Source organism: Nesoenas mayeri (genome assembly GCF_963082525.1).
Source record: "Nesoenas mayeri genome assembly, chromosome: 2".
Classification (NCBI taxonomy): domain Eukaryota; kingdom Metazoa; phylum Chordata; class Aves; order Columbiformes; family Columbidae; genus Nesoenas; species Nesoenas mayeri.
This window is the reverse complement of record NC_137543.1, coordinates 119,174,714-119,186,936: the sequence shown is the minus strand read 5'-3', so window position 1 is coordinate 119,186,936 and position 12,223 is coordinate 119,174,714. Positions and strand designations below refer to the sequence as shown.

At 40.1% G+C, this 12,223-nt stretch overlaps 1 protein-coding gene across 3 annotated transcripts; it reads left to right on the top strand.

The window, feature by feature from the left end:
- Positions 1–7: 7 nt before the first annotated feature.
- On the top strand, positions 8–9,601 carry METTL6 (methyltransferase 6, tRNA N3-cytidine; the record flags this gene model as incomplete). Of its 3 annotated transcripts, none has more annotated exons than XM_080339970.1 (6): positions 8–32; positions 1,560–1,945; positions 2,611–2,745; positions 3,988–4,158; positions 5,595–5,736; positions 9,453–9,601. In XM_080339970.1, the coding sequence occupies exons 2-6, from the start codon at positions 1,664–1,666 to the stop codon at positions 9,599–9,601; spliced, it is 879 nt and encodes a 292-aa protein (XP_080196096.1). In that variant the 5' UTR covers positions 8–32; positions 1,560–1,663. The 3 variants fall into 3 exon arrangements, with proteins under 3 accessions (XP_080196096.1, XP_080196098.1, XP_080196097.1); XM_080339971.1 differs by lacking the exon at positions 8–32 and adding an exon at positions 436–558; XM_080339972.1 differs by lacking the exons at positions 5,595–5,736; positions 9,453–9,601 and adding an exon at positions 4,474–4,601.
- Positions 9,602–12,223: the final 2,622 nt, after the last annotated feature.

Sequence of the window (12,223 nt, the reverse complement as noted above, 5' to 3'; positions counted from 1 at the left end):
GGGGCCGGCGGCGGCGGCGGCAGCGGCGGCAGGTACAGCGAGGCGGGGGCGCCGGGCCGAGCAGGGGCTGCTGTCCCGGCGGAGGGGGCGCGGGTCCCTGGAGGGGCGTCTCTCAGAGGGGAGGCGGCACCCGGCGCTTCCCGCCCTCGGGAGGGCCGGGCCGGGCTGGGCCGGAGGGGCCTCCCCTGCCGCGGTGTTGGGTGCGGTGGCGGCCGCGGCCCCGCCGAGGGGACAGCTCTGGGTGGGAAGGTGTTTTCCCTGGGGGCTGGCGCTGAGGTGTGAGCTGTTTGCGGGCTTACGGGTCGATTAAACCCTTGTAAAAGGCTCTTTAGCCTAAACATAGGCTGTGCTAATAACCCACCACAGCGTTTTCTGAGCGCATATGGGTCAGCTTGGATTTTTTTTTCCTAGCTTGTCCTATCAAGAAATACAAACGTTGATCTTTTTGCAGTGTGCCAGGCGTATAGCAGAACTTTTGCTCATTCAGTTGTTTTGAGGATGAGGAGACTTTCTTTCAAGGGAACCTCTGGTCTGTGACCTTTTCCATTGTTTTTGAAGGTAAAAGCAGGTGTCTGTCTCCCATCAAGCTGGAGAAAAATTTGATAGTTCTTTATTTCATTTGCACGTTTGCATTTTATGTTTCTATTTGCATCATGTAAGATAAAGCATGTAAGTGAAGCGCTACCCTTTTCATGCTTTAAGGTGAGTATTGGGTTTTTCTCATTTCCATTTTGGTACAATGACACTAATGCCTGGATCTGAGTGCTGACATACATGAGTGGCACATTTTGGCTGCCTGGCGTTCCCTGGGAGTTCCTGGGCCATGCAGGATTTAATTCACTTGTGCCATCTTCCAGGATATGTATGTGTATGGTAAGGCTGGGGTCAGAACTAGATTGACATCAGAGGAAATATTTTGCTCCCTTCCAGCCTACGCAGAACTCTTCATTGCTCTGATTTTGTTCACTTCTGAAAATAAACCCACCCGTGATTGTTAAAAGTGATGTGGATCCCCACGAGGAGGCAGTGGAAGGGATGCTGACACAGGCCGGCTATGGGCATTTTGGCCACAGTACTGTTTTTTTGCTTTCGTTTCAGTGATGTGGTCTTATAAATGCTGATGGTTCTCACCCATAGAGGTGAGAGCAGGAAGGAGAAAACCTAACATGAATACAGTTTATTTCATCAGCTTCAATGGGTCTTTTAAATGTCACCTGGTTTTCAGTTATGATTTTTCTGAGGTGTTCTAACTGGGGTTAACAAGAAATAAAGCCCTTGCGTTCCTTTCAAAGTCAGTTTTAGTGAAAATAAAGTTAGAGCTGCATCATCGTTCTCTTGGTAGGTAGCTTTCTAGGGTGCAGAGGGAGGACTAGCAGACTCTGTTAAGCATCTTCTTTAACTCTGACATAAGTGTGATGTCATATGCAGTTGTTTGGGTGGAAGATTTCTGAAATTAAGAGAAATCTGGTGACTTTGCAATTCAGCAGGTAGGACAGATCACCATAAAATTGTAATAAGTACATGCTGTAACTCTTCTTTGTTTTTTCTTTGGCTTCTAGATCCTTGGTTATTTTATCTAAGTTAAGTGATGGGAACATACACTAAAGAAAAAAAAAACCACCCCTGAGTCTTTGGCATTCATATTTGTGTGAAAGAATCTAGAATGTTCCAAGAAAACTCGTCAGCCAGTTGCTTAAATATAATAACAACATCTACTGAAGATGGTGCTTTCCAAAAAAAAGGCCATAGTGCAAGAATCCTTAGCCCAGAAGAAGCTGAGAGATTGGCAAAAGATCAGGTTTTGGTGTCCGAGTTCAAACAACTCAAACTGGAGAAAGAGGCACAGAAGAACTGGGATCTATTTTACAAAAGAAACAGCACTAACTTCTTCAAAGACAGGCATTGGACAACCAGAGAGTTTGAAGAGCTGAAAGCATGTCGGGAGGTGAGATTTATACACTTCCTCTGTAAAAGATGGGATTGTTTGTTTCCAAATGATTTAATAATAGTTCTAATGAAGCCATTAGGGTAAGAGCCATACCCTGCTAAGTTTGCAGTGCCCCATGTAGTCTCTCTTAATATCAAAGATACCTCCTCAGAATCAGATGCATCAGTTTGGTTTCAGTTTATAATTGACCCGTACTGGGTATTAAGAATGAAATCTGGAATATTTGTTTTGTGTCCTAAATAAACAGCTTGTCTTTATGTGGTGTGACATTTTCAGATGCAAGTTAGTGGACTTCAGAACACTAGAAGCATCCAGAATTACAGGCTAATTGCAAAACATTGTTAAGGGGGCTAGCCAGAGGCATCTGTTGTTCATTACAGCTGAATGGAAGACAAGACAGAAATGGTACAACAATCTATTGATTACTTAAGGGGTAGATGACTAAAGAAATATTAATATATTCCAAAATATTTGTAATTTTGCAGAAATGGAGATTTGTATTTTGTGGTGTCACTTTATCCAATGGATACCTACTTCAGTTTTTGAATCAATGGTAACTAAAATTGATTGTAGCTTTTAAAATGCTGATAGAACAGTGTCTCTGGTCATACCATGAGGAAAACAAAAATGATGTGCTTTATCTTGGATTTCTTCCTCCCCAGTTTGCAGATCAGAAACTGACCATTCTGGAAGCAGGCTGCGGGGTTGGGAACTGCTTGTTTCCACTCTTAGAAGAAGATCTGAATATTTTTGCATATGCCTGTGATTTCTCTCCTAGAGCTGTTGAGTATGTGAAGGTTGGTGTGATGTTTGAAACTTCATTTAGAGTGTCTTATGAAGCTTCTGAAATTACACGTGACTGGAACAACAGACTTCTCTTGCCTTCCTTTTTGTAAGAAGGGTAGAATAGCTTTTGCCAAAAAATGGAGACTGATCCATTGCAGTGGAGCTCCTATGCAAGAAGGTGAATCATTGCTCAAGGTCTAGTTTTTCAGCATCAAATTGTAGCATTATGGTAGTATGTGTATGTTACTTTACTTGAATTATTTGTGAAGACACTGTTTCTTTGGGAGCGGTGCTCTGTCTCTGCCAGCTGTGCAGTACAAGCAAAATGTGTTTGGGATGGAGGCTTGCCCTTGATGTTTGTGAGGCAGAGGGAGTCCTGATGAGAATCTTGAAAACAGAGCCATGAAAGTTATTGTTAAGGAAATTTGTATCCTGATTAGAAATAGGTATATTTATACTTATTCATAGGTAAGCGGTACTGCAGTCCAAAGTTAAGTCTTCCAGCAAGGCTGGTGGGGGCTTTGGCCTTTAAAAGTCTCCTCATTTATTAAGTTTGTAATCACAGGTAAAATTCTATATATCTGTTATTTGAAAGCATTATCTCGTGAGACATTTGTGACCAAGAGCCACAAGACACATACTGCAGATCTCATGGGAAAGATGGGAAGAAATACATGTGGCAAACATGAGAGGACAGCAGCTCCCTGCGGTGCCACATCTGCAGTGCAAGATGAGTTTGAGCTGAGTGTGCACGCTGGATTTTGGATGAATTAGTGGTGTGTGCTGTCACAGCTTTTGCTGAACTTATTTCTTGCCAAGACCAGGTTTCCTTTTACCCAGCGAAACCATGGGGTAGAACAGCCCAGCTGCAGATTACGTGACATGAACCTGAACTCCTTCCAGTCTATTTGTAGCTCAAGAGCTGTGCTTTGATCACCCTGTAATACAGAATTTCTTTTAAGAACATTTATTTTTAAAGAGTAGAAACAGGGATAAAACTGAAATGTTTTCTGAACTGTCTTAACACACATTCCTTCTCAAATTCCAGAGAATAGACTATTCTAATAGTTGTAGTTTCCCTATTGAGTATGCAGCAAAGAATTTCTGATTGCTTTAGTCACCTGTTGGAAGTTAATGTTCTTTTGCCCCCATGTTTTGTGTTGCTCTACTTGTTAGTTTTACAACTTCTTTACTTTTTCCAATAACAAATGCTGTTAATTTTCATTGAAAGCCTGCTCTTTTCATTTCCCTAGAAAAATGCCTTATACAGTACTGAAAGATGCAAAGTATTCCAATGTGACCTTACCAAAGATGATCTTCTAGAAAATATACCAGCAGATTCTGTGGATGTCGTCATGCTTATATTTGTGCTTTCTGCCATTCATCCTGACAAAATGCATCTTGTCTTGAAGAACATTTACAAGGTAAAACTAGCTGATTTTGCAGCCTTTAAAGGACTTCTGTTTAGCTTGAAAGTACTTTTTTTTTTTTTCCTGAGAAAATAACCCCTCTTGCAATTATGATCTTTAATACTAAATTCCAGGGATGTATTTAGTTAATTCATCTAGTTTAAGGGACTAAAATATGTTTTACAATGTTTTGTTTATTTTTTTTCTCTCTTGGTATTGTGAGGTTGTTTGGATTCTGCTCTAATGCATACCATCAACATAACAAGGTATTTTGAACCTGTGACTTGGGCTCCTAGGTTGTATGCTACAAATAATGTTCTTGGCTTGCAGAAACATCTATGTGGATAAGAAGTGAATGACAGTGAACCAAAATTGACTTTCAGAAGATACAGTGACTTGCAGTTAGGATGTTATTGTTATTATTAAACACACTTGAGCTGTGGTGATTTGGAAGTGGGTGTTTGGAGATCAACATTAACCTAGAGAGACTCATTTCCCTGGACTGCCTTTGTTAGTTGATAGACCAGGACAGGCCCATCCAAAGGGTGGTTTAAACAATCTGAATTGTGATTGTTCTGAATTTCCCTGAGATGTCATATATTGACTGCAGAGGGAAATAGTCAACATATTTTTATTTATACATGTGTGTATTTGGGGTTTTGTATTATCAGATATCCTGTTTGTTTTATCATTAGTAGTTTGAAAGGAAATGTTAGGGTTTTTTGGTATATCTCCAGTATTTTCTGAAGTCAGGACTCATTCTTAGCTCATGCACATTAAAGGCTAATTATTGTTTTATTTGTGGAGATGCCTGGCTCATTTAACTCACTTGTAGGCTTCTGCATCAATTTGCAAGTGACAAGTACTCTTTTTCTTCTCTAACAAATACAACTGGTACTCGATGAGGCAGGAAATTTGTGTGCATCAAATGTCTAAAGTCAGTATGGCCACTGACCATGTATTTCCAAATTTCAAACCCTTTATGGCTTGTTTTCTTTACCACGTGGAAAAAAAGAAATGCCATGGTATTCTAAATGTTATTGTTAATCATTAAGCAAAGTCAGATGCTAGAGTATATACTGCCCAACAAAGAAAATGCCCTGTTAGAACTTAATTTTTATTGTTAAACTGTATATTTTCTTCTTTCCTCTGTATTTGAAGAGTGTTCCAAAAAGCTTTTTTAGCTGATCAGCACTCACACAGGTATCTTAAAATTATTTGTAGTCTACTCCTCATGGGGAAGCATTTTTAAGGGCGGACAATCCAGTTTATATGCAACATTTTTGTTGCACAGGGAATTAACTAAATATATAAATCACTTCTGTATTCAATGTGTTGGTGTACCTTGTCTTAGTTATATGTGTATGTGTCTGTATATGTATACAAATAAATAAATATATATATGGCTAATTCCATTTAACTTATTAAAGCATATGTGTATTATGTGACAGGTATTAAGACCAGGCAAGTGTGTCTTGTTCAGAGACTATGGACTGTATGATCACGCAATGCTCAGATTTAAATCTGGCAGCAAACTTGGAGAAAACTTTTATGTTAGGCAAGATGGGACAAGATCATATTTTTTTACTGAAGGTAAGAGTAAGACATACTGTAGAGTGCTTTCTTTTCTGTGAATCTTCTGTTTAAACTTGCTTGAAGGAATTGCCACCAAGCCCATGGAAGTTTTGTTTTACACAGATGAACTGTTAAATCATGGTGTACTTTATTTGCTGTCCTTTTTGGGGAGGAAGAGGATATTTGGACTGACAGGACTTTTTGGAGCATTTTCTTGTTTATGGGCTTTTGTGTGTGCGCTATAATGTTCCCAGAGCAGCAGTTTCTGATTTTGCTGAATTTAATTCAGGTTTGGTATCTATGGGAAAAGACTAGTGTTCAGTAACAGAATTGATCATCTTCATGAAGCAACTAAGTAGTTATTTTGGCACTGTTCTTTTTGCAAGACTCCTCCTGGAGTGCAAGATGGGATCTACTGAAGGAGTCAGTGACTTCTAAAGCAGAACCATGACTACAGCACTGAGAAGCTTGTGCACAAATCCTGCTGAGATAGCACTGACTAGCCATGGTCACTCTGTCTTCTGGAGTATTTTTTAGTAAAGATAATGCAAAAAACATTTCCACATGATACAGAATTTAAACAGTTCTTCGTTCAGTGCTCATAATGCTTTAGGAAGGAAGGTAATTATTTCAGTTTACTGGTGGAGATGTGAAGGAATTTGCTTAGACTCTCACAATGAGTTGGTATTATAGCTCCTCTTCTAACTCCCAGTTCCTCATGCTAAACTTCACTGAACCATCATTTTCCTCTGTCAATTATAGGGCATTGTGTAAGAAGAGCTGTGTGTTTATTTCTGTGGGGCTCTTTGTTCTTAGTCTAAAGCAAAATATAGCCACTGAAGAGACCGATTTGAAGCCAAGTAAATGTTATTCATATTTTATGACATAACATATTACCTAATTGCTTCTGATATATAAAAACCATTAATCTTGTCTGAGCTCTCTCTATTCTTTATAGGACAATGATGAAATCTAAAATAATGCAGGCTGTGCTACAGCTTCATTGAAGCATTTCTAGAACTGTTATTTATGGAGTGATCTTTAGTTCTGCTTAAACAATTAGATCCTACAAAGGGAATGCTAAAGGGAACAAATAAGAGACTGACCTAGCTGTGGCATTTTAAATCCCATTTTTACTATGTATTAGAATTGTTTCTGAATGATAAATTCCTTGCTAGTATGCATGTTTGCTTTGGGGAAATAATTGAGGTAGGGAGGAAGAAGAAGAAGGAAAGCAAGGAAAAAAATAGAATTTATTTTGTATTGCTCGTGTTAGCAATTGTTTTGCCTTGGGCTGGTCAGTGAGTGTCTCCTGGACCACCTCTGCTCCCATTTTTAACCATTATGATCTCATTCTTCTCACTGATTTTCATAGAAATATTGCTTAATGCTTGAGAATTCTCTTGTTACTAGAAACATGACTCCCCGTGATTTCCACACACTTTGCAACTCGTGCTATTTTTAATTTGTTTAGCACTACACTGGTATACCAAGTAATTGCTGCACGGGATGATTTGAACAATGCTTTTTATAACATGTTTGGCCTCAGATAATAACACTGAGTTTCTTCCGTGGAAAATAAAATAATCCATTCTTCCTCTCTTTGAAATAATATTAAATTTGTGGAGGAATGCCTGATTGTAATTTTGTATTATGAAATACGTACAACTTCCTCACAATGAGGTTGCAATAGGTCCACAATTAAGTGCAGTTTGTTTAGTTATATTTCACTGATGTGGGTCCCCCATTTTACATGAACACATGTTTACAACCAGTGCATATGGCTTCATGATGGGCTTAAATTGATCTAAGCCCGCGCTACTGCCAAAGTGGGTGGTCTCATCTTCCCACCTCTTCTAGGGCTGAGGTTCCTGTACCCACCTGATCAGCCATTTCATCAAGCTCATCCTCCTGAGCAATGAAAAAATGTAGCACAAGTGTAGAATGGCTTAACTTCATTGTGAAATTACTCCCTGAGTAAATGAAACAAGGTGCAGGAAAGGAAAAGTGATGATTTTTAATTAACATGATAAATCAATTGGATGAGCAGCCCTCTCTGCTACATAGCTCACCCTGTTTGTGAGGTACTTCTGCCTTCCCTAAGGGAGCATTTCCCTTATGAGGAAAGGCTGAGGGAGCTGGGTCTGTTTAGCTTGGAGGAGACTGAGGGGTGACCTCATTCATGTTTATAAATATGTAAAGGGTGAGTGTCACAAGGATGGAGCCAGGCTCTTCTCGGTGACAACCAATGATAAGACACGGGGCAATGGGTATAAACTGGAACACAGGAGATTCCATTTAAATTTGAGAAGAAACTTCTTCACAGTGAGGGTGACAGAGCACTGGAACAGGCTGCCCACGGGGGTTGTGGAGTCTCCTTCTCTGGAGACATTCAAAAACCACCTGGAGACCTTTCTGTGTAACCTCATCTAGATGTTCCTGCTCTGGCAGGGGGACTGGACTAGATCTTTTGAGGTCCCTCCCAATCATTAACATTCTGTGATTCTGCAAGACGTGCTATGAGTAGGAATCTTTTTTTTGGTGGAAAATACTTTCAGTTGCACTTAGTGGAGGCTTGGTACTACCGTATCCACTTTGCCATTTTGTCCATTTCTCTGTTGAGCAATGGTGTGTGAATGTCTGGTATCATAGAGGGGTGGTATTCTTCCTTAAGCAAAGATCATAGAATGTCCTGAGTTGAAAGGCATCCACAAGGATCATTGATTCCAACTCCTGTCCCTGCATAAGAAAACCTCCAAATTCACACCATGTGTCTGAGGGCATTGTCCAAATGCTTCTTGAACACTGTCAGGCTTGGGGCTGTGACACCTCCCTGGGGAGCCTGTTCCAGTGCTCCACCACCCTCTGGGAGAGGAACCTTTTCCTAATGTCCAACCTAAACCTCCCCTGGCACATCTTCCTGCCATTCCCTCGGGTTCTGTTGTTGATTGCTAAGGAAAAGAGTTCGGCGCTTGCCCTTCCTCCCCACCTTGTGAGAAAGCTGTAGCCGCCGTGAGGTCTCCTCTTAATCTCCTCCAAGCTGAACAAACCAAGTGACTTCAGCTGCTCTTCATACAGCTCCCTCCCCAAACCCTTCACCAACTTCTTAGTCCTGTTCTGGACACTCTGCAGTAGCTTTTGATCTTTTTTTATGCTGTGTTGCCCAGAACTGCACACAGTGCTCCAGGTGAGGCCGCACCAGTGCAGAGCAGAGTGGGACAGTCACCTCCCTGGCCCGGCTGGTGATGCTGTGCTTGATGGACCCAGGACACGGTTGCCCTCTTGACTGCCAGGGCACACTCTTGGCTCATGTTCAACTTGCTGTCAGCCAAGATGCATCTACAAGGCTGGATTACCTTTGAAATACTTGAAATAAGTGATGTGTTCAGCTAGCAAAGGTCAGCTGCACAAAGTGAAAATGCACTGGAGTCAGACACAAGGACAATGACATGGCTCAATAAAAATAAGAGATGTGGCAAGTTCTGGAAATTAAACTGAGTAATTAGCTTAAGCCTCAATTTTGCAAGCTGTTTTGCTTAGGTTGATGTTTGTAACGGAGATATGTATTGATTTTTATTCGGCAGTCTGCCTGCACAGGACAGCTTGAAATCTGAAGGCCTGTGTGATCTTCATGCTGTAACACATAAGAACATATGCTTATATAAACGCTGACTAGTGTTTTTAAAATAGCTTAAGTATAATATTTCATCTTATTTTTTAAAATTCTCTTCCAGAGTTCTTGTCTCAGCTTTTCAAGGCTGAGGGATATGAGCAAGTGGTCAATGAATATGTGCAGCGCGAAACGGTGAATAGGAAAGAAGACTTGCGTGTTCCAAGAGTTTTTCTTCAAAGCAAATTTCAAAAGCCTTTCAACAAGACATAAGTTCTTGCTGATTGGCAACAGCATCGCCCCTTTGAAATGGAAGCTAGCACGTAATTTTTCCTTATGTGTGCTCATCTCTTTGGTAAACCAGATATGACTGCATCCAGTACCTCTTGTTGGTTTTCATCATCAGATACGAAATAGGAATGCTCTTTGTATTTCGAATTTAAAATGGGTTAGTGATGCAGACAACCTGTTGAATATCTGTTTTCCTGCATCCAAAGTAAATCCTGTGCAGCATTGTTGGAGGATCAGGTAAAGCACACTAAATATGGTTAATTTTAAGAACTAGTTTTCATTACTTATTATCATAATTGTTGTTTCAATTTTTATTAAAAATTATTTTTAAAGTAAGTATCCTGTGTTTCCTGTCACTTATGGTTTTTGTGGCCTGTTAAAGTTACAGTATTTCATCTGCTTTCAGTACTTGAATGACTTCTGAGTATAATTTCTCAGAAACAGGAATGAAACAGACTCAGTGACTGGTACAATGTAAGCTGCTTTGGTATTTTAATAATGTATATTTTTAAAAGTGCTTGGAATTTAGGTCTGTAAACAAATGTTTGTATTCAAAGTAAGATCATGATTTATCTGATTTCATACTTGAAGAATATTGTTAGAGGATCAGGTTGTCTTTATCCCTAATAATTTCAGATATTCTTCATTTGATGAGCAGAGCTAGTTGAAGTTTTGCAAGTCATTTTCCCATTTGGCACTGCAATCAGTGAGCCAGAAGTACTTTATTTTCTATCAGGTTTAGTCAGCTGCTTCTTTCCTGGGCAGAGGTCTTAATTCGCTTCTGTCAGTCTCAGGAAAGCTGTTGGTCTTTGCTGTTCCTGTCACTAAAAGCCACCATATTGATGCTGTGGCTCAGATCCTGCCGCAGACTTAACTGCCTGAAGGAACTTCATCCTTTCCCTTCAACAGCCCTGGCGCTTTGCCCTGCAGAACCTCTTTGTTCTTGGATGATATAATCTCAGAAACATGTCTGGATCTTTAACCTGATTTTGAACAGCTGCTTTGCAGCAGAGGAAGCTCAGAAGCATCCGATGACTTGTGCAACGGGCTGTGCTGATCTTGTGTAATGTACACAAGTTGCAATAAGGGAAATTCCAATGAAATACTAGGATTTTTTTTAATTTTTTGTATGTAAGGTGTGGTCAGACACTGGGAAAGGGTCCAGAGAAGTTGTGGAACCTCCATCCTTGGAAATGGACTTGAGCAACCTGTGGCTTTGGGAGTGGCCCTATTCTAAGTAGGTATTTCATCTCTTGCAGTGTGTATTAGTATGTGATTGATGGGCTCAGGCTGTCATTTCACTGGACTTGTGTGTTGCTAGATGACCCAGTCATACACATCTGACATGGACCAGACTGAGTATTTGCCTCCATTTATGACAAACGAGCCATAAGATGTGGTAATGATTTTTTTTCAGCAGTTTTAACATTGGCTGCATGTGCGTGGAGATAAAGAAATAATAACTTTTCCAGCAGAAAGCCTAACATTACAAAGTTAACTAGTCATAATTTTTTGAGCAAATTGGAGCTGCCTGAGGTCTTATTCAGTTGATATATTTATGAATACATTTGCAGCAGATCATTGCTTTGCGTCAGGGCACCACAGCTTTTATTGGTCTGATACCATGGGCCCCAAAGCTGGATTTATTGTATCATCAAACTTTGGCTTCAGAGGAAAAAGAAGTTAAGCCACACAGTTCTCCTAATGACTCTTTGAGGAAGGTTATTACTTGACAGGTCCTTTTTTTTTTCTGTGGAGAGTATCATCCTGAGGATTTATGGATTTATGCATTGCTGACCCCTGCTGTGCAACCCATTCTTACTTTCTGCCATACTAGAAATAAATATCAAGTAACATTTAGAGTAAATGAAAAAATATGTTTAAATGGGTATAACAGTGATAACATTATTATAGCCTGAGGAATCATCATTTTGTGGCTTCCCTTAGCAAATACTCTTTAGTACAGCAGTTCTGCAATGACTGCATGTAGTCTGAGCTCTGTAGAGTTTTTAGTGGACTTGAACCCTGTAACACCACATTCCCTTACAAGACTGAACATTTGGTCCTTTTAGAGTATACAGCACATAAATGAGGCTGAAGGATCCCCTTGAGTGACTCCTTGTCACTTTGGCATATGATTGTCAGCATATGCCGAGGCAAGCGCACGGAAGTAAGCATCTCCAAAAAGGAAATGAAATGTAGGCAAGTATTAAAAACATGAATTGGAAGATTTGAGTCAGCCCAGTAGCTGCAGACAGCCATTTACTTCCTTTTTACACTGAACTAACTATTGCCTGAACAATAATACAGCTTTTTGTAGCTGTAGCTTCAGTGTTTCTGTGTGTTTCCACTTGAGGAACTACTGTCACTTTTTGTATAGCAACTCATTAAATGGAGTGGTTCTAATTTTTTTATTTCCCATTCGGTCTCACTTCTAGCCAGACCTGAAAAATAAAGTAGCATGCATTAGTGCCCCTGTCAGAAAGGCCTTCAGCCATAGTTGTCATAAGGCAGAGGTTACTTTAAGGTAAATAGCCAGAAAGCTTTATGTTGTCTCTGTGCCTCTGCTTCTGCAAACTCTAAATCATTGCAAATTTTTGTAAC